Source organism: Nycticebus coucang, chromosome 5 (genome assembly GCF_027406575.1).
Source record: "Nycticebus coucang isolate mNycCou1 chromosome 5, mNycCou1.pri, whole genome shotgun sequence".
Classification (NCBI taxonomy): domain Eukaryota; kingdom Metazoa; phylum Chordata; class Mammalia; order Primates; family Lorisidae; genus Nycticebus; species Nycticebus coucang.
The window spans coordinates 44,921,378-44,946,569 of NC_069784.1; the positions used below are offsets into that span (position 1 = coordinate 44,921,378).

Here is a 25,192-nt window from a genome sequence, read left to right on the forward strand (position 1 = left end):
CGTGGCCTCACACAGCTCACAGCAACCTCCAACTCCTGGGCTTAAGCGATTCTCTTGCCTCAGCCTCTCGAGTAGCTGGGACTACAGGCGCCCGCCACAACGCCTGGCTATTTTTTGGTTGCAGTTTGGCCGGGGCCGGGTTTGAACCCACCACCCTCGGTATATGAGGCTGGCGCCTTACCGACTGAGCCACAGGCGCCACCCCTCTCTGTATTATTTCTTACAACTGCATTTAAATCTACGACCATCACAGAATAAGAAATTTAATTTATGGAAGAGCAGGAGAGAATTAAGGAAACAGAAGAAACAGAAGACAACATTTAACTGGATTAACAAAAAAGGGACTGTTGGGTGGCACCTGTGGCTCAGGGGGTAGGGCGCCAGCCCCATGTGCTGAGGGTGATGGGTTTGAACCCGACCCCAGCCAAATTGCAACGAAAAATAGCCGGGCTTTGTGGTGGATGCCTGCAGTCCCAGCTACTTGAGAGGCTGAGGCAAGAGAATCGCCTAAGCCCAGGAGCAGGAGGTTGCTGTGAGCTGTGACTCTACGGCACTCTACGGAGGGTAATAAAGTGAAACTGTTTCTAAAAAAAAAAGGCGGACTGTTGCAGAGGCAACAGTCAGAGAAAAATAGTGGAGAAAAGTCTAGAATTGACAAAATTCCCCTTCCCCTGAAAAGATCTCTAGGAGGACAAATAAAAAGAAACACAGCTGGGAGTGGCATCTGTGGCTCAAGTAGGGTGCCAGGCCCATATGCCAGAGGTGGCGGGTTCAAACCCAGCCCAGGCCAAAAACTGGAAAAAAAAAAAAAAAAGAAAAAAAGAAACACAGCTATAACATCATATTAACTTGAACAAAAATATGAAGAGACTGATAACCCAGGGTGTATGTAGAGGAGGGTGGAATAAGAATGATGTGGGTGAAGAGAGGAAGAGAGGGGAAATAGCAAAGCAAAAAAGAAGTGAGGCTTGGCGCCCGAAGCACAATGGTTACAGTGCCAGCCACATACACTGAGGGTGGCCCGTTCGAACCCAGCTGGGCCAGCTAAACAACGGCAACAACAACAAAAAAATAGCTGGGCATTGTGGTGGGCACCCGTAGTTCCAGCTACTTGGGAGGCTGAAGCAAGAGAATTGCTGGAACCTAAGAGATTGAGGTTGCTGTGAGCTGTGACACCACAGCACTCTACCAAGGGTGACACAGTGAGTCTCTGTCTCAGAAAAAAAGGAAGAGAACTGATACCAAAATGCATGATTATATGATATTACGGGATTTGTATAAATGTATATACAGGGTGTCCTAAAAGCTGCCCCTAAAAGTTGCTATAAATAGGAAAAATGGAAAATTGTAACTAAATTTGCCTATGTATGGCAACTTTACAGGCAACTTTCAGGACACCCTGTATATGTGCACATATGAAGAACATTTTGAAAAAAGTATAAACAAAAGGGAAAAGAACTGAGGGAAAAACAAATTATCAAGCAAAGTATGGCTCTCTTCTGGGTCTTTGTAGTCAGAAAAATAAAAAAGACAAGTATGGAAATCTCTCTTTCTACAAGAATTTCAGAGCGAGAAATATAGAACTAAAAATGGCACTCTGAGACCACGATCATTTAGCATTGGCTCAATTCTTTTTTTTTTTTTTTTTGAGACGGAGTCTCACTATGTTACCCTTGGTAGAGTGCAGTGGCATCACAGCTCACAGCAACTTCAAACTCTTGGGCTTAAGGGATTCTCTTGCCTCAGCCTCTCAAGTAGCTGGGACTATAGCTACTTTTTTGTTGCAGTTGTCACTGCTGTTCAGCTGGCCCAGGCTTCGAACCCAGGGTTCGAACCCGCCAGCCTGGGTGTATGTGGCTTGCCCTACCCACTGAGCTATGGGTGCTGCCCTGTGGTCCGATTCTTTTCTTTTTTTCTTAGAGACAGTCTCACTTTGTTGCTCTTGGTAGAGTGCTGTCACATCACAGCTCACAGCAACCTCCAGCTTTTGGGCTTAGGCGATTCTCTTGCCTCAGCCTCCCGAGTGGCTGGGACTACAGGTGCCTGCCACAATGCTCGGCTATTTTTTGTTGCATTTTGGCCTGGGCCGGGTTTGAACCTGCCACCCTCGGTATATGTGACCGGTGCCCTAACCACTGAACCACAGGTGCCGCCCTCAATACTCACTTTGACTCCATTTCCCTCAATTTAGATCCAGCTGTGAGTTGCATGTTCTTTCGCTGCCAGTTTAAATCTTGAATATGTTTTCTGTAAAAAATTATTTATACAATTCAATTACTTTTTTTTTTTTTTTTGACAGAGTCTCACTTTTTCACCCTCAGTAGAGGGCCATGGTGTTGTAGCTCATAGCAACCTCAAACTCTTGGGCTCAAGTGATCCTCTGGCCTCAGTTTTTCATTCTTATTTATTTTTGAGACAGAGCCTCAAGCTCTTGCCCTTGGTGGAGTGCTATGACATCATAGCTCACAGCAACCTCCAACTCCTGAGCTCAAGTGATTCTCCTGTGTTTGCCTCCCAAGTAGCTGGGACTACAGGCATCTGCCATGACGCCTGGCTATTTTTTGGTTGCAGTCATTGTTTTTTGGCAGGCCCGGGTTGGATTTGAATCCACCAGCTCAGGTTTATGTGGATGGTGTCTTGGCTGCTTGAGCCACAGCACCAAGCCTTTTTTATTTTTGTATTTTTTGAGACGGAGTCTCACTATGTTGCCCTTGGTAGAGTGCTGGGGCAGCACAGCTCATAGCAACCTCAGACTCTTGGGTTTAAGTGATTGTCTTGCCTCAGTCTCCCAAGTAGCTGGGACTACAGGCGCTGGTCACAACACCCAGCTATTTTTTTGGTTGTTGTGGTTGTGGTTGTTATTGTTTAGCTGGCCTGGGCTGGGTTCCAACCTGCCACTCCTGGTGTATGTGGCCGGTGCCCCACTCACTGAACTATGGGTGCCTCTCAGTTTTTCATTTTTAATAGAGATGAGGTCTCATTCTTGCTCAGGCTGGTCTCAAACTCCTGAGCTTAAGCAATCCAGCTATCTCAGCCTCCCAGAGAGATGGGAGCTATCTTGCCTAGCCAACTTAAGACTAAAATGAACAGAAAAAATTATAATCAATGTAAAAGAATATCTTAATCTCCTGAGAATGGATATATCTAGAGTTATAGACTAACTGTAGGAATTTCTCCATCCCCAAGTACTACTACTCTTCCTAACCACACATAATTTTTTTTGTTTTTTGAGACAGCCTCAAGCTGTCGCTCTGGGTAGAGTGCTATGACATCACAGCTCACAGCAACCTCTAACTCCTGGGTTCAAGTTAGTCTCCTGCCTCCGCCTCCCAAGTAGGTGGGACTATAGGTGCCTCCCACAACGCCTGGCTATTTTTTAGTTGCAGCTGTCATCGTCGTTTTGGTGGGCCTGGGCTGGATTCAAACCCGCCAGTTCAGGTGTATGTGGCTGGCGCCTTAGGGGCTTGAGCCACAGGCACCGAACCAATAATTTTTGTTGTTGTTGCAGTTTGAACCTGCCACCCTTGGTATATGGGGCTGGTGCCCTATCCACTGAGCAACAGGTGCTTCCCATAACCACAGATAATTGTAGGAATTAACTTTCTTCTAATTACATTTTTTCCCTTCTAATTACATTTCAATGACAAATTTTATAGAACATGGTCACTGTCAAAAATCTAAAACACACACAAATACAGATTATAAATCTCAAGTCCTCCTCCCATGCATGTCTCCTTTCTTTTTGAGACTCAGTGTTTCCCTCAGTTCTTTTCCCCTTGAACCCATCTTGAACCCGTGAACTCCGGCAATCTACCTGCCTCAGCCTCCCAATTGCTAGGATTACAGGCCTGAGCCACCACGCCTGGCCAACTTTTCCTCCTCTAAAAATTGTTTTTTATGTTTGTAGACTTACAAAGAAAAATGGCCTGACAGAGATGTTTTCTGGGTCTTAGCCCTGTTTGTCCTGCTAGGGTAATCCAGTGCCAGACACCAGTCAACAAAGAGTGGATCAGTTGTTTACTTTCATGTGACATAGTCGTGATGGTTTCTTTTTCCCTGATTTAAATTTATTAAGGGTTCACTTAAATTTTGGCTAGGCATGGTGGCGTATGCCTGTAGTTTCAGCTACTTGGGAGGCTGAGGCAGGAGGATACTTTAACCCAAGAGTCTGAGGTTGCTGTGAGCTACAATATTGCCACTGCACTCTAGCCTGGGCAACAGAGTAAGACTCTGTCTCAAAACAAAACACCACATACAAAAACTTTATTTTAAAATAATAGGAAATGTGTGGCACCTGTAGCACAGTGGTTACAGTGCCAGCCACATACGCGGAGTTTGGTGCGTTCAATACCAGCCCAGGCCAGCTAAACAACGACAAGTGCAACAAAAAATAGCTGGGTCTTGTGGTGGGCGCTTATAGTCCCAGCTACTTGGGAGGCTAAGGCAAGAGAATCGCTTAAGCCTAAAAGTTTGAGGTTGCTATGAGCTGTGACACCACAGCACTCTAGCGAGGGTGACATAGTGAGACTCTGTCTCCCAAAAAAAAAAAAAGATAATAATAAAATAAATAAAATACAAGTAATGCCTGTGGCTCACTGGGTAGGGCACAGGCCCCATATACTGAGGGTGGAGGGTTTGAACCTGGCCCCGGCCAAACTGTAACAAAAAATAGCAGGGCGCTGTGGCGGGCACCTGTAGTCCCAGCTACTTGGGAGGCTGAGGTGAGACAATCACCTAAGCCCAGGAGTTGGAGGTTGCTGTGAGCTGTGACACTACAGCACTCTTGAGTGCGACGTAAAATAAAACAAAGAGAATTTCAATTTACCTTAACTTCTGAAGCTCTTTCTGTGCATGTTCAATCATATGAACTAGATTTCTAAGATGGAAAAGAAGAAAATTACATTAAGGTACATTCAAATCTAACAGTATCCAGTAAAAGTGAACTACCAGGGGTCCTCAAACTACGGCCCGTGGGCCACATGCGGCAGTGTGATTATATTTGTTCTTTTTTTTTTTTTTTACTTTAAAATAAGATATGTGCAGTGTGCATAGGAATTTGTTCATAGTTTTTTTTTTTTTTAAAAACTATACTCCGGGGCGGTGCCTGTGGCTCAGTCGGTAAGGCGCCGGCCCCATATACCAAGGGTGGCGGGTTCAAACCCGGCCCCGGCCAATCTGCAAAAAAACCAAAAAAAATAGCTGGGCGTTGTGGCGGGCGCCTGTAGTCCCAGCTACTCGGGGGGGCTGAGGCAAGAGAATCGCTTAAGCCCATGAGTTAGAGGTTGCTGTGAGCTGTGTGAGGCCACAGCACTCTACCGAGGGCCATAAAGTGAGACTCTGTCTCTACAAAAAAAAAAAAAAACTATACTCCGGCCCTCCAACTGGCTCCCTGTTTAAAAAGTTTGAGGATGCCTGATCTAGTCCATACAAAGTTTTTCTGCTAAAATAATAAATATTAGCTGGGTGCAGTGGCTGGCACCTGTAATCTTAGCACTCTGGGAGGCTGAGGTGGAAAGAGGAATTGGAGACTTGTCTAAGCAACAGTGAGACCCTGACTAATAAAAATAGAAAAATTAGCCAGGTGTTGTGGTGGGTGCCCATAGTCCCAGCTACTGGGGAGGTGGAGGAAAGAAGATGCCTGAGCCCAAGAGTTTGAGGTTGCTATGAGGTATGATGCCTCTGAGGTATGACTTGGTCTAAAAAAAAAAAAAAAGTCAATATTTATTGAACTATCTGTGGCCAACTGCTATGTTAGGCACTTCATATATACTTAGCCAATTTAAATCTTACAGGAATTATCTCAGATAGGTATGATTTATAATAGCAGTTTCACATGTGGGGAAACCAATAGGTAGGAAAATGAAATAACTTGGTCAAGGTAACAATGGTTCAGTGTCAGAGCTGGGTTCTATTTCAAATCTTATAAACTCTAGAGCAGGGATTTTCAACTTGTGTGCTGTGAAAGCATCTTAGGTGAATGGCGGAAATCGTTTTTTGTTGTTTTTTTTTTTTGTAGAGACGAAGTTTCATTTTATGGCCCTTGGTAGAGTGCCATGGCATCATACAGCTCACAGGAACCTCCAATTCCTGGGCTTAAGCGATTCTCTTGCCTCAGCCTCCCGAGTAGCTGGGACTACAGGCGCCCGCCACAACGCCCGGCTATTTTTTGGTTGCAGTTCAGCCGGGGCTGGGTTTGAACCTACCACCCTTGGTATATGCGGCTGGTGTCTTACCGAATGAGCCACAGGTGCCATTTGGAAATCGTTTTTAAAGATCATTTTTGAAAGAAGTTTAAGCATGGTAAGTATATTCTTTTTTTAAAGTTATTTTTAATTTTTATTTTTTTGAGACAGTGTCACTTTGTCACACTGGATAGAGTGCCCTAGTATCACAGCTCACAGCAGCCTCAAACTCTTGGACTCAAGTGATCCTCTTGCCTCAGCCAAGTAGCTGGCACTATAGGCACCTGACACAAGACCTGGCTAATTTTTCTATTTTTTAGTAGAAATGGGATCTTACTCTTGCTCAGGCTGGTCTAGAACTCCTGAGCTCAAGCAATCCCCTCACCTCAGCTTCCCAAAGTGCTAGACTCAGGTATGAGTCATCATGCCCGGCTTTTACCTTTTTTTTATTTTGGATCAACCTAAGTGCAGAAGTTTTTTGTTTTTTTTTTTTTATTTTTAATTTCAGTGTGTTTGTTCATGTTTGTTTGAAGTACTCCTTTTTTGTTGACTTTCTTCTATTCTCCTGCAGTGCTGGCTGTTTTTGATGTTGTTGGTAGAGACGGGGTCTTACTCTGGCTGACTGCTGCTCATATGGGTTTTGAACCTCTGAGCTCAGGCAATCCACCCGCCTCGGCCTCCCACAGCGCTGGGACTACAGGCGTGAGCCACCACGCCCGGCCTAAGTGCAGAAGTTTAACTATAGGTTCAAGTGTGGTGTGAGATACAAAAGGTTCAAAGACACTGCTCTAGAACCAAGCAGTTACTACACTTTTTGAGTATTTATGTCACTTCTTAAATAGTTATGAATTTTCAGGGAGAAGATGGAATATATCTGGTAAGTATACCCACTTTTTTTTTTTGTAGAGACAGAGTCTCACTGTACTGCCCTCGGGTACAGTGCCGTGGCTTCACACGGCTCACAGCAACCTCTAACTCTTGGGCTTATGCGATTCTCTTGCCTCAGCCTCCCAAGCAGCTGGGACTATAGGCGCCCGCCACAACGCCCAGCTATTTTTTGTTGCAGTTTGGCCGGGGCTGGGCTTGAACCCGCCACCCTCGGCATATGGGGCCGGCGCCCTACTCACTGAGCCACAGGCGCCGCCCAGTATACCCACTTTTACCTCTGCATTTCCAACTCCCTTTTATTACTATATTTCTGTATCTATGTTATCTTCTCTCGTTTACTGCTAGCTAGAGAGGAGAGGGAAAGAAAACCCTAGTAGAAGGCTAGATTCGGATAACAGTCCAAGTCAGCTTTAATTAGCACAAATCAGAAGTTCAATAATACACAGCACCATGTGCTGATTATCATTAAAGATGTAATTCAATAGAGTTCAACCTTTTTAAAATTAAAGTAAGTTTTATTGAGATATAATTCTATATCCTATCAATTTCTTCTTAAGGGAGTAGATGAATTACTGTAGGCTCCATTTCAAGCACATTCAGGTCTCCTTGTGTTGTTTTTTTTTTTTAAACTTATTATTTTTTTAATAGATACAGAGTCTCACTTTATTGCCCTTGGTACAGTACTGTGGCATCACAGCAACGTCCAACTCCTGGACTTAGGCAATTCTCTTGCCTCAGCCCCCCGAGAAGCTGGGACTACAGGCGCCCACCACAATGCCTGGCTATTGTTTTTTGTTGTTGTTGCAGTTTGGCCAGGGCTGGGTTTGAACCTGCCACCCTCGGTATATGGGGCCAGCGCCCTACTCACTGAGCCACAGGCGCCGCCCTCTCCTTGTGTTCTTGCTCTCAATCTGATATTGCTTCCTAGCTTTTCTGACGCATTTTTTGCTACTTGCCTGAGTTACTTTCCTGTCTTTACTAACTGGTTTCTTTGCTCTATCTGCAATTCACAGATCTCACAATTCACAACTATCTCACAATTAGTTGTGCCTTTCTAAGCTTTCCTTCAGCTCATTCTGATTTCCTTGGCTTCAACAATCACTCCGTGCTGAGGACTATTACTGCTAGTGCTCTATTCCTGACCTCTGACCACTGACAAGGAGCGTTCCTGTACATGACTGCTCCCTGAGTTTGTTGTCCTCTCACTTCTCCTGCCTTCCCTCTTAAATTTACTTTGATAGAAAATACACATGTATATGTCCTCTGCATAAATATCCATTGGATTAGGAGGAGAAAAAATATGCTCAGGAGAATGTTAAAACTCTACAGAGTACTAAGTGAGTAAATGGAAGAAAACTAGAGAGGTGCATAGTAATTAGAATAGTTACTTAGAAGAGGGAAACAGTACAAAAGGCAGAATTTTTTTTTCTTGTGGAGACAGAGTCTCATTTTATGGCCCTCGGTAGAGTGCCGTGGCCTCACACAGCTCACAGCAACCTCCAACTCCTGGGCTTAAGCGATTCTCTTGCCTCAGCCTCTCGAGTAGCTGGGACTACAGGCGCCTGCCACAACACCCGGCTATTTTTTGGTTGCAGTTTGGCCGGGGCCGGGTTTGAACCCGCCACCCTCGGTATATGGGGCCGGCGCCTTACCGACTGAGCCACAGGCGCCGCCCAAAAGGCAGAATTTTAATCAGGAAAATAAGAAAGCAGATTAGAGCTGGGTCCAAACAAGTTGAATTTTGGCAGAATAGTTATAGGCTTCCAGAAGGCAATGCATGAGTAGAGGGCCAGTGGCAGGATTTATGACAATCACCAGAGAGGGGACTAATTTGGCATGAGTTAAAAGTTTATAATTGAGCCGGGCATGGTGGCTCATGCCTGTAATCCCAGCACTTGGGAGGCTGAGGCAGGTAGATTGCCTGAGCTCACAGGTTTGAGATCAGCCTGAGCCAGAACGAGACCTCATCTCTAAAAATATAGCTGGGTGGGCGGCGCCTGTGGCTCAGTTGGTAAGGTGCCGGCCCCGTATACCGAGGGTGGCGGGTTCAAACCTGGCCCTGGCCAAACTGCAACCAAAAAAAAAAAAAAAAAAAATAGATGGGCACTGTGATGGGTGCCTGTAGTTTCAGCTAGTTGGAAGGCTGAGGCAAGAGAATCGCTTAAGCCCAAGAGTTTGAGGTTGCTGTGAGCTGTGACGCCATGGCATTCTACTGAGGGCGACATAGTGAGACTCTGTTTCAAAAAAAAGGGAAAGGCCTCAAAAACCAAGTAAAATAGTCTAGACCTTACCTTGAGTGTACAGGGAATTAGTAAAGGTTTTCAGGCAAGTTGAAAGCAATGTTCTTGTTGGGTGCAGTGGCTCACACCTGTAATCCTAGCACTCTGGGAGGCCTAGGCGGGTGGATTGCTTGAGCTCAGGAGTTCGAGACCAGCCTGAGCCAGAGCAAAACCCTGTCTCTATTAAAAACAGAAAAAACTGAGGTAAGAGGATTGCTTGAGCCCAAGAGTTGGAGGTTGCCGTGAGCTATGACACCATCGGCACTCTACCCAGAGTGGTAGCTCGAGACTCCAACTCCAAAACAAGAAAAAAAGAGGGGGAAAAATAAAGCAATGTTTTTTTTTAATTTAGTATGTTTTTCTTCTGTACCTATGTTCTCTGCCATTCCTCAAATGTTGTCCTTGTTTTTTTCTGAATATCCCAAATCTCACTCTTCCTTAACAACCCTCCTTGGTAAAGTTCCTTTTCTGAATAGCTTAGTTATGGACCACAGCACATATCGTAGTACTTGCCATTCTGCCATAAATGGACTACTGCTTACTTGGCATGGAACTTCTTGTCTCTGCAACTAGATAAAGCTTCATGAGGACAAGGATCACATTTTTCTACATTGTGAAATACATTTTTGATTAATTTCTTTTCTTTTTTGAAACAGAGTCCATTGTGTCACCCTTGGTAGAGTGCCGTGGTGTCACAGCTCACAGAAACCTCTAACTCTTGGGCTTAAGTGATTCTCTTGCCTCAGCCTCCCAAGTAGCTGGGACTACAGGCGCCTGCCACAATGCCTGACTATTTTTTGTTGCAGTTGTCATTGTTGTCTAGCAGGCCCGAGCCAGGTTCGAACCCACCTGCCTCAGTGTATGTGGCCGGTGCCCTAACCACTGAGCTACGGGTGCCAACCCTTGATTAATTTCTTCCCTTTCTCAGTCAACCTAATTCTATTCTTCCCTTTCTCCCTTTGCGATGAATTCACAAAAACAACTGTTTTATACAGTGTCCCCGATTCTAGATTTAGCCTATTGGATTATGTGTTTACACAAATTTAAAACATAATTCTAAAGATTTGAGAAAATGTAGCCGTCATATTGCAGTTTTGCTTTATACAGCTATGTTTCAGGAAAACATAAGAAACATTTTACATATAGTCATGAGGTTCAATGACTTTTTCCATTTAAATTGTTAACATTAGGCTGGGTGTGGTGGCTTATGCCAGTAATCCTAGCACTGTGGGAGGCCAAGGCAGGTGGATCACTTGAGTCAGACTCAAGAGTTTGAAGTTGCTGTGAGCTATGATGCCACAGCACTCTACCAAGGGTGATAAAGTGAGACTGTCTCAAAAAAAAAAAAAAAAAAAAAAAAAAAGTAGGGCGGTGCCTGTGGCTCAGTGAGTAGGGCGCCGGTCCCATATACCGAGGGTGGCGGGTTCAAACCCAGCCCCGGCCAAACTGCAACAAAAAAAATAGCCGGGTGTTGTGGCGGGTGCCTGTAGTCCCAGCTGCTCAGGAAGCTGAGGCAAGAGAATCAGGTAAGCCCAAGAGTTAGAGGTTGCTGTGAGCCGTGTGACGCCACGGCACTCTACCCGAGGGCGGTACAGTGAGACTCTGTTTCTACAAAAAAAAAAAGTTAATAGACACTCAAGAAACTCTAAGGCTCAAAGGGGCTAGAGATAATATAACCACTGAATTTTACATGCAAAGAAAATGAACTCTAGATAGACAATAAATACTAAAGCTAAAGCTAGTTACATGGAACAAAAACAGTAGATCAGTGGCTTGTTTTGGCAGCAAAATCCTTTCTGGTGTTAATTCCCTATTTATACTTTAGATTCTCATTATTCATAGATTCTATATTTGTGTCTACTCACTGAAGTTTATTTGTAGTCCTAAAATCACTACTTGCAGTGCTTTGCAGTCATTCATGGACATGTGCACAGCGGTGAAAATCTGGGTTGCTGGGCATGCACTTTTCCAGCTGAAGTTAACCAAGGAGATGCTCTGCATTCTTGCTTTAGCTCTCAAACAGAATAAGGACAGCATGGAGTTTACTTTCCAACTCTGGCATTGTTTAGTGGGGTGGTCTCAATCAAGTTACTTTGCATGTCTTACTCTGCATGTAGAACTGTTAAGTACTACACAAAAAATGTGGCCCTTAGGTTTATATAGGACCCTCTTCATATTCTGAATTGATAGGTGGTTCTCAAAGTAGTGGTCTTTTTAAATTTATTTTTGAGACAGAGTCTCAAGCTGTCACCCTGGGTAGAGTGCTGTGGCATCACAGGTCACAGCAACCTCAAATTCTTGGGATTAAGTGATTCTCTTGCCTCAGCCTCCCAAGTAGTTGGGACTACAGGTGCCCACCACAATGCCCGGCCATTTTTTGGTTGCAGTTGTCATTGTTGCTTAGCAGACCCAGGCTGGGTTTGAACCCCCACCCTAGGTGTATGTGGCCAGCGCCCTTGCCGACTGAGCTACAGGCACCGCCAATGTAATGGTCTTATTATATAAGTTATAGTTCTAGAATGGGATCCCAAGTCAAAGTCTAGCTATGTGATTTTTTTTTTTTTTTTTTTTGAGGCAGTCTCACTCTGTCCCCCTGGGTAGAGTGCCCTGGTGTCATAGCTCATAGCAACCTCAAACTCTGGGGCTCAAGAGATCCTCTTGCAGCGGCCCTCACCACATACACCAAGGCTGGCGGGTTCAAACCTTGCACAGGCTAGGTAAACAACAATGACAACTACAACCAAAAAATAGCCAGGTGTTGTGGCGGGTACCTGTAGTCCCACAGGTTCTCACTATTGCTCAGACTGGTCTTGAACTCCTGAGGTCAGGCGATTCACTCACCTTGGCCTTTTGGAGTGCTTGTACAGGCATCAAGCCATCACACCTGGCCTACTTTTTCTTTTGAGACACAGTCTCACTTTGTCAATCTTGGTGGAGTGCTGTGGCATTATAGCTCACAGCAACCTCAAACTCTTGGGCTCAGGTGATCCTCTTGCCTCAGCTTTCCAAGTAGCTGGGATTATAGGAACCTGCTACAATGCTCAGTTAGTTTTAGAGATGGGGTCGTGTTCTTGCTCAGGGTGGGCTCAAGCAATCCATCTGCCTCGGCCTCCAGAGTGCTAGGATTATAGGTGTGAGCCACTGTGCTGGCCTTTAGTTATATTATTTCCCTACCCTACCTCCCAAACTTTTAAAAAATATTAAAATTTTCAGTGGGATGTGTTTTACCAAAACAGAAAAAAGAAAGTTTCTTACTCATTATATACTTTCCAGGCATTACATCCATGCTGTGACATCAGTTCCAAATTCTCAATTCTAACTGCCTGATGCTCTAACTGGGCCATAGAATTGTTTACACATTCTTGCCACGCAGTAATGTCGTTTTTCTGGCCTGAGGAAGGAGCTGGAAGTTCATATCTGAAATTAATCAACAAAATAAATAAAGCATAAATAATGTCAAGTCTTTATTATCTCTTTCCAACAGAATGCCTCATGGGCTTATGGACATTTTAAAACTACAGAAAACAGAGTGGCGCCTGTGGCTCAGTGGGTAGGGCACTAGCCCCATGTACCGAGGGTGACGGGTTCAAACCCGGCCCTGGCCAAACTGCAACAAAAAATAGCCAGGTGTTATGGCGTACGCCTGTGGTCCTAGCTACTCAGGAGGCTGAGGCAAGAGAATCACCAAAGCCCAAGAGTTGGAGGTTGCTGTGAGCTGTGTGACGCCACAGCACTCTACCAAGGTCGATAAAGTGAGACTGTCTCTACAAAAAAAAAACTACAGAAAACTGAAGATGCAAACCTGTAATAAAAAATCTACAGGCTGGGCATGGTGGCTCACACCTACAACCCCAGCACTCTAGGAGACCAAGGTCGAGGATCCTTCGAGCTCAGGAGTTTGAGACCAGCCCTAGCATGAGCCAGACTCCACCTCTACTAACAATAGAAAAATTAGCAGCAAGTTATGGTGGGTGCCTACAGTCTCAGCTACGTGGGAGGCTAAGGCAGGAGGATTGGTTAAACCTAGGAGTTTGAGGTCACTGTAAAACTAGGCTTAGGCCAGTGGTTCTCAATTTGTGGGTCGTGACCCCTTTGGGGGTGGAATGACCCTTTCACAGGGGTCACCTAAGACCATCCTGCACATCAGATATTTACATTACGATCCATAACAGTAGCAAAATTACAATTATGAAGTAGCAACGAAAATAATTTTATGGTTGGGGGTCACCACAACATGAGGAATTGTATTAAAGGGTCATGGCATTAGGGGAAGGTTGAGAACCACTGGCTAAGAAAATGGCACTCTAGCCTGGGCAACAGAGTGAGATTCTGTCTCAAACCACCGCCCCCCCCCAACCCACCTATATATCCTAGGCATCAATTTACAAACAAAATTTAGTACCATTATATACAGTAACAAGTATTCACTTCAATGTGATCTGGTTAAATAAGCTATTATTACATTCATACATAAATAAATGTTATGCTAGCTATTAAATGATGTTATTGAAAAATAACTAATAGTACTAAGATACATTAGGGAAAAAAATGGGCTATAAAAAATTTGGCTACCAGTTTTTTGTTTTTGTTTTTTTTTTTTTGTAGAGACAGAGTCTCACTTTATAGCCCTCGGTAGAGTGCCGTGGCCTCACACAGCTCACAGCAACCTCCAACTCCTGGGCTTAAGCGATTCTCTTGCCTCAGCCTCCCGAGTAGCTGGGACTACAGGCACCTGCCACAACGCCCGGCTATTTTTTGGTTGCAGTTTGGTCGGGGCCGGGTTTGAACCCGCCACCCTCGGTATATGGGGCCGGCGCCCTACCGACTGAGCCACAGGCGCCACCTGGCTACCAGTTTTATAAAACACCCATAACCACCCATTCATTAAGGTAACTATACCCTCTGTAGAGGAAAAAAATGGTAAACGATATAATAATTTTTCACATTCAGACCCCACTCCATTACCTTACCATATTACCCAGTCCTTCAACACTGCCAACAGAGCCATTAAGTATATTCTTCATAAATCTCAGCTCATTATTATTACAAACTAAATTTGAATTTCAATTTTAACTCTTACCGTTTCATACTGAGCAATTCAATTGGTTGTCGAGCAGCCAGTCTTTCAAATTCATTTCTCATTATGTCAGTCTGATGTATAAATAAGAGAAATAATTATTTTCATGATCAAAATCATATTCACAAACTAAAAGTAATAATCACTGAACAGGCCGGGTGAAGTGGCTCTTGCCTATAATCCTAGCACTGTGGCAGGCTGAGGCAGATGGATTGCTTGAGCTCAGGAGTTTGAGGTTGCTGTGAGCTATGATGCCGCAGCACTCGAGGTTGACATAGTGAGACTGTTTCCAAAAAATTAACAAAAACCCATCACAAAAAAACCCCAAATCAATTAAATAATAGATTTGAACTATGTAGGTATTTATTCGTTTTTATTTTTGAGAGTCTTGCTCTGTTACCCAGGATAAAGTCATAGCTCACAGCAACCTCAAACTCCTGGGTTCAACCTATCCTTCTGCCTCAGCCTGGGAGAGTAGCTGGCACTATTGGTGACAAGATCACCTGGCTAATTTTTGTGTATGTATATATATATATATATATGTATTTTTTAGACAGAACGTCACTTTGTCGCACTCAGTACCAGAGTGCTGTGGCGTCATAATTCACAGCAACTTTAAACTCTTGGGCTCAAGTGATCCCCTTGCCTCAGCCTCTAGATTAGTTAGGAGTACCAGTATTCATCACAATGCCTGGCTATTTTTTTTTTTTTTTGTAGAGACAGAGTTTCACTTTATTGCCCTCGGTAGAGTGCTGTGGCATCACACGGCTCACAGCAACCTCCAACTCCTGGGCTTAGGCGATTCTCCTGCCTCAGCCTCCCGAGTAGCTGGGACAACAGGCGCCCACCACAACGCCTGGCTATTTTTTTTTTTTTTTTTTGTTGCCGTTTGGCCGGGGCTGGGTTTGAACCCGCCACCCTCGGCATATGGGGCCGGTGCCTTACTCACTGAGCCACAGGTGCCGCCCCATGCCTGGCTATTTTTAAAGGCTGGGTCTCGCTCTTGCTTAGGCTGGTGTTGAATTCATGAGCTCAAGCAATCCACCCACCTTGGCCTCCCATAGTGCTAGGATTATAGGCATGAGCCACTGCACCCAAACTAATTTTTCTATTTATAGAGGCTGGTCTTGTACTCTTGAGTTCAAAGGTTCCTCCCACCTTGGCATCCTAGGGTGCTAGGAATACTAATGTGAGCCACCTCCCTTGGCATAGGTATTTAGAATGGATCATTTTCCTTCCCTTAATTCTCTGGGTTAAATGCTCTCTAGGAGGGCGGTGCCTGTAGCTCAGTGGGTAGGGCACCAGCCCCATATAATGAGGGTGGCTGTTTCGAACCCGGCCCTGGGCCAAACTGCAACAATAGCCAGGCATTGTGGCAGGTACCTGTAGTCCCGGCTACTTGGGAGGCTGAGGCAAGAGAATCACCTGAGTCCAGGAGGTTGCTGTGAGCTGTGATGCAACAACACTCTACTGAGGGCGATAAAGTGAGACTCTGTCTTTAAAAAAAAAAAAGGGGAGGCACCTGTGGCTCAACAAGTAGGGTGCCGGCCCCATATACCGGGTTAGTGGCAGGTTCAAGCCTGGCCCCGGCCAAAACTTAAAAAAAAAAAAAATGCTCGCTAGGTACCTGAAGAACAATCTCCCAGCCCCACCCTACACACACACTATTTATTTATTTTGAGACAGAGTCTCACTTTGTTGCACTTGGTAGAGTGCTATCACATCATAGCTCACAGCAAACTCAAACTCTTGGGCTCAGGAGATCCTCTTGTCTCCGTTTTTCTATTTTTAGTAGAGCCAAGGTCCCATGTTTGCTTGGGCTGGTCTTGAACTCGCGAGCTCAAATGATCCACTCGCCTTGGCTTCTCAGATTGCTAGGATGACAGAAGTGAGCCACCAGGCCCACCTCCACACACATATTTTAATTCCATATTCATATTGAGTAGCAAAGGTAGTATACAGGTTGTCCATAAAGTTTGTGTACAATTCACTATGTTAAAGAATCAGTTAGGAATGCTATTGTGTGAAAATTTGTCCCCTCTGAAACTTATGTTCAAACTTAATCCCCAATGTAATACAGTATTAACACATGGGTCTTCAAGAGGCAGTGAGAGGCCAGGTGCAGTTGCTCACACCTGTAATCCTAACACCCTGGGAGACTGAGGTAGGTGGATTGACTGAACTCAGGAGTTCAAGACCAGCCTGAGCAAGAGTGAAACCCTATCTCTAATAAAAACAGAAAAACTAGCTGGGCATTGCCATAAGTTCCTATAGTTCCAGACACTTGGGAGGCTGAGGCAAGAGGATGCTTTCAGCTAAAGAATTTGAGGTTGAGGTTGGGCAAGGTGGCTCAAGCCTGTAATTCTAGCACTCTGGGAGGTCAAGACGGGTAGATTACCTGAGCTCAGGAGTTCTGGACCAGCCTCAGCAAGAGTGAGACCCTGTCTCTAAAAATAGCCAGGCATTGTGGTGGGCGCCTATAGTCCTAGCTACTCGGGAAGCTGAGGCAAGAGAATCGCCTAAGCCCAAGAGCTAGAGGTTGCTGTGAGTTGTGATGCCACAGCACTCTACTGAAGGCAACATGAGACCCTGTCTCAAAAAAACAAAACAAAATAACAACTTTCAATGTGCCTATTGTGTGCCAGGCACTGTTCTAGGCAATAAAGAAGACAAAAAATTTCCCTGCTCATGGAACAGCATTATCTTACCTCAGATAAGCCTTCCTCAACCATCTGATCTAGTCACCCAACCACTCTATCATATCACTACTGTAATTCTCTGTATTTATCAATCTGGTATTTTCTGGTTTGTTTATTTTTACACTCTAGAATGTAAGGGCAATGAAAGTCTGGACCATTCCTATCCTGTTCTCCAATATCCAGCATAGAATAGGCCTTCATAAATAGTTGTTAAATGAATCAATGGAAGAATAGTTTCAAAGGCAATCTGAAGAATAGTTAAGGTCTTTGTCAATTGACCTATCTAAGCCACAAGTTTCCCACCTAAAAGAAAATGGGAATAATAAACAAACATAATTACATACTTTAATTAGTTAAATAATTAGAGATTTGGTCTTTGATCATAGCTCACCACAGCTTCAAACTCCTGGGCTTTCAGGATCCTCTTGCCTCAGCATCCTATTCCAAAGTAGCTGAAATTGCACATCACCATACTTGACTAATTTTTAACTTTTTCTGTAGACACAGGGTCTTGGTATGTTGCCCAGGTTTATCCTAAAATCCTGGCCTCAGTGATCCTTCGAAAGTGCTGGTAGCAGTGTCCCTGGCTGTACTTAGTTCTTTTTTTGAGACAGACACCTGGTAGAGTGCCGTGGTGTCCTCACAGCTCACTGCAACCTCCAATTCCTGGGATCTAGAGAGCTTCTTGTCTCAGTTTCCCGAGTATCTGTGACTACAGGTGCCTGCCAAAATGCCTGGCTATTTTTAGAGATGGGGTCTCACTCTTGCTCAGGCTGGTCTCAAACTCCTCAGCTCAGGCAATCCACACGTCTCAGCCTACCAGGGTGCTAGGATTGCAGGCATGAGCTGCCTCACATGTACTACAGAGTGAGACAGAGTTTCACTTTGTCACCCTTGGCAGAGTACCATAGTGTCATAGCTCATAGCAACCTCAAACTCTTGGGCTTAAGCAATTCTCTTGCTCGCAGCTTCCCAAGTAGCTGGGACTACAGGCACCCTCCGCAATGGCCAGTTATTTTTAGAGATGAGGTCTCACTCTTGCTCAGGCTGGTCTGCAACTCCTGAGCCCAGGCAATCCATCCGCCTCAGCCTCCCAGAGTGTTAGGATTATAGGCATAAGCCATCTTACCCGGTCCAGTGTACATTTAGCTCTTAATGTGGTAAACATCTACAGTTAAGTAACATTTAGAAAAAGTACAGGAACCACCTTTCTCCTTAAAACTTAGTCAACATTTTTTTCATGTTACTTCAATATAAATAATCTTTTCACGAATAAATTATTCCACAAATGGTGGTGGTGGGGGGGAACCCAGATACATACATACTGAAATGTCTCAATCCAAGAATTTATGTATTTCAAGATAAGGTTTTGCTCTGTTACTATAGTCGTGTCATAGCTCAATACAACCTCAAACTCCTGGGGTCAAGGCAGGAGTTTCTGCCTTAGCAACCTCCCCCCCCCCCCCAAAGTAGCTGGGACTGAAGCCTGGGGGTACCATGCCTGGCTAATTTTTTCACTTTTCTTTTGAGACAGAGTCTCGCTTTATTGCCCTTGGTAGAGTGCTGTGGCATCATAACTCACAGAAACCTCAAACTCTTCAGCTAGAGCAATTCTCTTGCCTCAGTCTCCCAAGTAGGTGGGACTATGGGCATCTGCCACAACGCCCAGCTATTTTTAGAGACGAGGTCTCATTCTGGCTCATTCTGGCCTCAAACCCTGAGCTCAGGCAATCCACCAGCCTCGGCCTCAAGGAGTGCTGGGATTACAGGAGCGAGCCACTTCACCCGGCCTTCATTTTTTGTTTTGAGGCTGGCCTCCAAAAGTACTAAGATTACAGGTGTAAGCCATAGTGCCCAGCGTGAATCCAGTAATTTAGAAATGCTATTTTTACATTTGATTGAGCTCATTAGATTCTAACTAGTATCTTGGGTGCACTTCCAGGTTAAACATCTGAAATAGTATGTATTTAGGTATGGTCTGTCCATTCATTCACACACAACTGGTAAACATCTCGGGTTTGATATCGCGAATATTCTCCAGTGGCTCTAGAAGAGCTAAGGTAATTCAGATCATCCATATTACAAAACGCCAGATTACCTGCTGCAGGGTAGACCCTAGAGACTAGAGAATTCCTTTAGAATTTACTCGTCTCAAAAAAAGTGTACACACGAATTTTTCTGTTAAGTGAGAGAGTTTGTGGAGCCCCAGCAAGTCATTGTCAGAATAAGAACCCAGAGAAAGCTTATCTATCTTACCTATTTTCAACAGACTGTATCTATGTGACAGGTAAGTAATAGTTAAGCAAGCAGTGGTTAAAGACGGTATTTTTTTATTTTTATTTTGAGACAGAGCCTCAAGCTGTCACCCTGGGTAGAGTACAGTAGCATCACAGCTCACAGCAACCTCCAACTCCTGGGCTCAAGCAATTCTCCTGCCTCAGCCTCCCAAGTAGCTGGGATTACAGGCGCCTGCCACAACGCCCGGCTATTTTTTGGTTGCAGCCATCGTTGTTGTTTGGCGGGCCCAGGCTGGATTCGAAGCCACCAGCTCAGGTGTATGTGGCTGGCGCCTTAGCCGCTTGAGCCACAGGCGCCGAGCCTAAAGACGGTATTTTAAATTCACTTTTATATCAACTAAAACTCTCAATCCAAAATAAAAGTTCACGAGAATACTCCTTCATTCCTGGGCGTAAGACATCACACTTACTTCAAAAGCAGAATAATCTGGGGCTGTCAGGTAGCTCAGGTAGTTCTTAGTTGGTCGGTATCTGCGGGTTTCCTCTTCCACCAGCGCCGCAGCCTAAGAACAAGGACAAGAGCCATGGTAGCAGCGGCAAAGTGTAACGTGCTTTTTTCAGGACTAGGCCAGAGAGCGCTGAGTCACCTCCACAGACACCCCGCACTCACCGCTTCCCGCACACCAGGCGCTTCATAACCTTGATCAAAATACGGCAGTGCATCCACCACAACCTCTCCAGCCACCAAACCGGTACCCGCCATTACCGAACCCAAGGCTGGTCTGCGCTGAGTTTGCGCAGGCTCAGTGGCATTTAATGATGCCGGCGCCTAATACTGACGTAATCCATGTCACCTGCGCACTGGTCTTGGCGCATGCTCAGTTGCTAAGTCTGAAGGCGCGATAGCCCGGTAGCTAGAAATTGCCGGGCTAATTTGGGGCAGACGTGATGTCACATCCTGGATGCCGCGTCCGCGGAGGCTCTCAACTTCCTGTACTGTGGTTGCTGCACTTTTTTCCCCGACAGTGGCCGCGATTTGGTGGATTTGGGACTTTTCCTTTCCTTCAAAAGGTTGATGTCTGGAAGGAAAACTCTTCAGAACTTTTGACGGGAACTACCCTGTTTCCCCAAAAATAAGACATCCTCTGAAAATAAGACCCAATCAGGAAAGATAAGACATCCCCTGAAAATAAGACCTAGCGCATCTTTGGGAGCACACCTTAAAATAAGACACTGTCTTATTTTCTGGGAAACAGGGTAGCAGCAGGATTTGGCGGGGAAGGACAAACTGGTTTCCCAGCTCATTTCCCTTCTACTTTCTTCTCTTAAAACTTACCTGCCTTGGGCGGTGCCTGTGGCTCAAAGGGGTAGGGTGCTGGCCCCATATGCTGGAGGTGGTGGGTTCAGACCCAGCCCCGGCCAGAAACTGCAAGAAAAAAAACTTACTTGCCTTTGTGTTGGGGTTCTCTGCGGTCCCTCCGCTGTCCTTCATTCTTGTCGTCCCGGGAATCTTTGCACTGGATAACTAGTTTATTCAGAGTCTGAAAATAGGCGCCAGTCTCGGAGTAAAATTGCGAAGCTTTAGGGGCTGTGGTAACAAAAGGAACTTTAACTTCCCTCTAGGGCGAGCTTGGTAATCGTTCAACCATCCGCAGTATTTTAAAATCCTGTTATTTTGCTCTTACTGTGTATAAAACTCAGTCATTTTGCCTTTAGGACTTAAGGGTAATAGAACAGCGCTCTTCATTACCTCCCAACCATACTGCTACCAGTGCACCTTCTCTGCTTCGTGGCTCCTAAACAAAACAGCCTTGGTAAACTGTACACCCTGCCCATTGTGCAAATTAGACCCAGGCTTTGTCTGCCAAGAGCCTGTAAGTGTTAGCTATAGTTATTAATCCTGGTTGATCTAAGGTTGATTCGGATTATCTTTATAATTTAACATTAGGTAAATATGCTAGCTAGTATTTAAGTGAGGTAAAAGAGCTCCCCAAGACATTTATGGGATTTTTATGTTTATTCATTAAAGGATCTGTAAACAACATTTTATACAAATCTTTTACAAATATGTCCAGAATTTGTTTAATACTTTACAAAAACAAAACATAATAGATCCAAGGAAAGGATGCAAATTCTGACTGTAGGGATAAAGTAAGACTCCCATCTCTAAAGCAAAGGTCTCCTCACAGAGGGATAGCCAGTATCTACCACAGTAAACTCTCCTACCCCCATTTTATAAACACCTTGTTATTAGTTGTTCCTTCGGGGTTACAGGGCAAGAAGAGACTAAATGGGATGATGTCTGGTAGGAGTCCCACTGGGGTGAGCTGCGTAAAATCAACATTAATAAAAACAGACATAGGCTCAGTTCTATTCCCTGGACCCACATCTGTAGGAACTACATTACAAGGCACCAGTCTTAAATGGTGTCTGCTTCAGATTCATGCATACTGAATAGGTTATAATGACAATACTGTACAAGTCAATAAATTGTATCACAATACAATTTATGATGTTTTCTAAGTTTGAATAAATATGTTCTGTTCCAGTTAAAACCATGAGCAGAAGCTGAAGAAAACAAACTGGTATTTGTAGTAAGATTTATCAATGAAAATTACACCATCACGGAAAAATTTCTCTTTCCAATCATTACTGTTAAACTATGTCAGATATTAAGGGTCTGGGTGCTGAGGTTGTGTCTGCTCAGGAAATGTTCATATTCTGAGTTCAATTTAATTAGAGCAAAAAGTCTGACAATTCTAGGGGAATAAAAAGTGTCTTCTCTAGGCACCTATAGTTTAAAGGACCAAGCATGGTGGCTCACACCTGTAATCCTAGCACTCTGGGAGGCTGAGGCAGGTGGATGGTTTGAGCTCAGGAGTTTGAGACCAACCTGAGCAAAAGCGAGACCCCGTCTAAACAGCTGGGTGTTGTGGTGGGCACCTGTATTCCCAGTTACTTGGGAGGCTGAGGCAAGAGAATCGCTTGAGTCCAAGAGTTTGAGGTTGCTGTGAGCTAAGACACCATGGCACTCTACTGAGGGTGACCAAGTGATACTGTCTCAAAAAAGAAAAGAAAAATAACAAAAGGACATTATCCTGTTAGCTATTCACAAAGTTTAATGTTGACACGTGAGGGACAAGCTACTCAAGTGCCATATAATGGGGAGCATAAGGGGCAAGATGTCTACTTTGATCAGGTACTCAGTAATAGTGTTAGCAAGTAGGAATTCCATATAAGTGAGATTCCCCTAGAATACATATTAGACAAAAAAAAAAAAAAAGGAGATACATGATGAGTATATTCCTTAGCTCAGGTAAAGCAGCCCATGGATTTAAAGCTGCCATGATATTTCAGTGGGGAGAATTATCTGTATAAGGCTAGCGTTCTCCACTTCTCTAGTGTGTTTCCAGTACTTTAATTCAGCATTTCTCTTATCTCATCTTTGAGCTTTTTAATAACGTAACGCCATCAAGTTGTATTGTAAAAGACAACTGCCTTCACAGACTAAGCCCAAAACACAAAGAAGGAGCCCAAGAATCAAATCGGAAAGGCCACTATAAAAAATGAGGCATAGTGAAGAGAGAATTGGTTCCAGACCACTCCCAACAATTCTCCAGTGATTGTTACAACAGCAACAGGAGAATCCTTCTCCAAGAGTCTGAATCGCTCTTCAACCTTTTAAAATTTCCATACTTTTGTGGAATACTTCAGGGCATCCCGACCCTTAGAAAAATATTTTCTTTGGCACTTCCTTTTCTAATTAGGATGGAAACAATCAAAGATTTCATTTCTTCTGCAGAAACTTCATTTTACTTCCTAAAGGGATAAAAAGGTAGAGTAAACTCTCAATTCATTTTTATTTACTGTATGTTTGAGTCAAGCCATTTAACAATCTAGTCATTTAGAACAGGCCAAAAGTTAAGCTGACAGCTCAAGCTATCAGTTGATGTGTTTAACCACCACCCTCTTGCCCTGCCCCAAGTGTCTAATTGTAGATATAGGAAAGGACTCAGACATCATGTAATCTAGTGGGTTTCAACCCTGAATGTAGGTTAAAATCACCTGGCTTGCTTCTCAGAGATTTCCTAAAGCCCAGGGGAAAACTTTTTTAAGCTCCCTAGAGATTAATGCCACGATATAAAGATGAAATAACAGCCTAAGGCATAATTTGTTCATAGTCTCTCACTTAGACGGATGGAGCTTAATTAGGGGGCGTACATTTCAAAGACCAATATAAATATAGAATACAGGTTCTTCTGTGTTTTAGGCTAGCTATACCACTGTTCTCTTGTATCATACTGGATCATTAACTATAATTGAAAAATCATAAACACCTGTGCAAAATTAGAGACTTGTAGGAAATCTTGCTGCAGTCCTTCTAAACCAGGTTTTTTTTTTTTTTGAGACAGAGTCTCAAGTGTCACCCTGGGTAGAGTGCCCGGGCATCCTAGCTCCCAACAACCTCCAACTCAGGCTCAAGCGATCCTCTTGCCTCAGTTTTTCTATTTTTTAGTAGAGATGGGGTCTTGCTTTTGCTCAAGCTGGTCTCAAACTCATGAACTCAAGCAATCCACCTGTCTCAGCCTCTCAGAGTGCTAGGATTATAGATGTGCGGCACTGTGCCCAGCCTAAACCAGGTGTTTTAAATCTGGACTCCTAAGGATAAGTTTCATGGGGTCCATGAACACCCTAAAATTCTATGCAAAATATATTGGTATACTTTCTGGGAAAAAGGACCATAGTTTTTATGATTCTCCCAGGAATGTGACCTGACCTAGACAATATTAATGACCCTTTGGAATTAGGATCATGGTTTGTGGTCAGTCTACTTGATATTATATTGCTGATCTGTTATAAAGCCTTTGTGATGAGGCCCACTTACTGCAAAGCTTTCCTAGCCACATTTATCTAATAGAAAAACACAGCAACTCACCAAGACTCCGCAAAATTCTATTCATCCCACTGGGCTCAGACTCAGAAATTGTTTCCAAATACTGGAGGGCCCGGACCTCAAACAAACCTATGAGGAAAACTCAATGTTGGTGAAACCATCTAAAACTCAAGACTGGAAATTAAATAAAACTCTGTGAACATTAGTAATATTCCATAAAACAATATTAGAAAATAAATAATTCTCATAATTAACAACTTAGATTTTGAGCCCTTATAGTTTTGCACTATTTTTGTTATATTATATTCAAATCTTTAAAGTATTCACTAAATAGAGAGGGAGAACTTCATGATAGTAACTGACCTTTAACCCCACTTTTCCGAAGCTCTCGGTCCTGGATGAATCCTGCAAACATCTGAGTCTCCATAAAGAGATTTAGGAAATGGCGTACACTTCGGGAGGTATGGGACTTACGGAATGGCTCCCTTTGGAATACACGCTCTCCACGCTCAGTGACAGTCATATTCAAGGAATAATGTCCTACCAGCTCCACAAAAAATCTGACAAATGCTTCAGACACCAGAGAGTTGAGTGTCACATCTGCTGCAAAATGAAAGAATAAAAAGAAAGAAAAGGAAAAAAAATCCCCTAAGATTTTTGTGTCTGGAAACACCAGCTCTGGTTACACAAGTCATGCCTAAGAAGTTGTACATTTAAGGACTGAGAATCTAGGAATGCTCATTCCTAGCTTTTTCTCTTTTATTTTTTTTTTTCAGGCAGAGTCTCACTTTGCTGTCCTCAGTAGAGTGCCATGGTGTCACAGCTCACAGCAACCTCAAACTCTTGGGCTCAAGTGATTTTCTTGCCTCAGCCTCCCAACTAGCTGGGACTACAGGCGTCTGCCACAATGCCCAGCTACTTTTTTTTAGTACAGAG

At 44.1% G+C, this 25,192-nt stretch overlaps 2 protein-coding genes across 16 annotated transcripts in view; both read right to left on the reverse strand.

Annotated features, from left to right (window-relative positions):
- Positions 1-20,184, reverse strand: part of BCAS2 (BCAS2 pre-mRNA processing factor) — a 156,199-nt gene extending 136,015 nt beyond the window's left edge. For 2 of the 7 annotated variants that reach the window (XR_008380050.1, XM_053590524.1), the window contains exons 1-6: positions 20,033-20,184; positions 19,833-19,925; positions 14,430-14,500; positions 12,605-12,766; positions 4,826-4,876; positions 2,167-2,247 (exon numbers count right to left, since the gene is read on the reverse strand). Coding sequence is in view for 6 of the 7 variants with exons in the window: in XM_053590524.1 (XP_053446499.1) it covers positions 2,167-2,247; positions 4,826-4,876; positions 12,605-12,766; positions 14,430-14,500; positions 19,833-19,925; positions 20,033-20,125 (551 nt within the window). In the remaining variant the exon portion in view is untranslated. The remainder of the gene's footprint in view (positions 1-2,166; positions 2,248-4,825; positions 4,877-12,604; positions 12,767-14,429; positions 14,501-19,832; positions 19,926-20,032) is intronic. The other 5 variants (XM_053590529.1, XM_053590527.1, XM_053590525.1 and 2 more) reach the window with 5 other exon arrangements.
- DENND2C (DENN domain containing 2C) overlaps positions 20,126-25,192 on the reverse strand; it is a 98,395-nt gene continuing 93,328 nt past the window's right edge. For 5 of the 9 annotated variants that reach the window (XM_053590511.1, XM_053590510.1, XM_053590513.1 and 2 more), the window contains 4 exons: positions 24,620-24,859; positions 24,299-24,385; positions 20,809-20,950; positions 20,126-20,441 (listed from right to left, as the gene is read on the reverse strand). In XM_053590511.1, the coding sequence (XP_053446486.1) occupies positions 20,213-20,441; positions 20,809-20,950; positions 24,299-24,385; positions 24,620-24,859 (698 nt within the window). In that variant the 3' untranslated portion in view covers positions 20,126-20,212. Of the gene's footprint in view, positions 20,442-20,808; positions 20,951-21,371; positions 23,182-24,298; positions 24,386-24,619; positions 24,860-25,192 lie in introns of those variants that run through there. The other 4 variants (XM_053590512.1, XM_053590515.1, XM_053590514.1 and 1 more) reach the window with 4 other exon arrangements.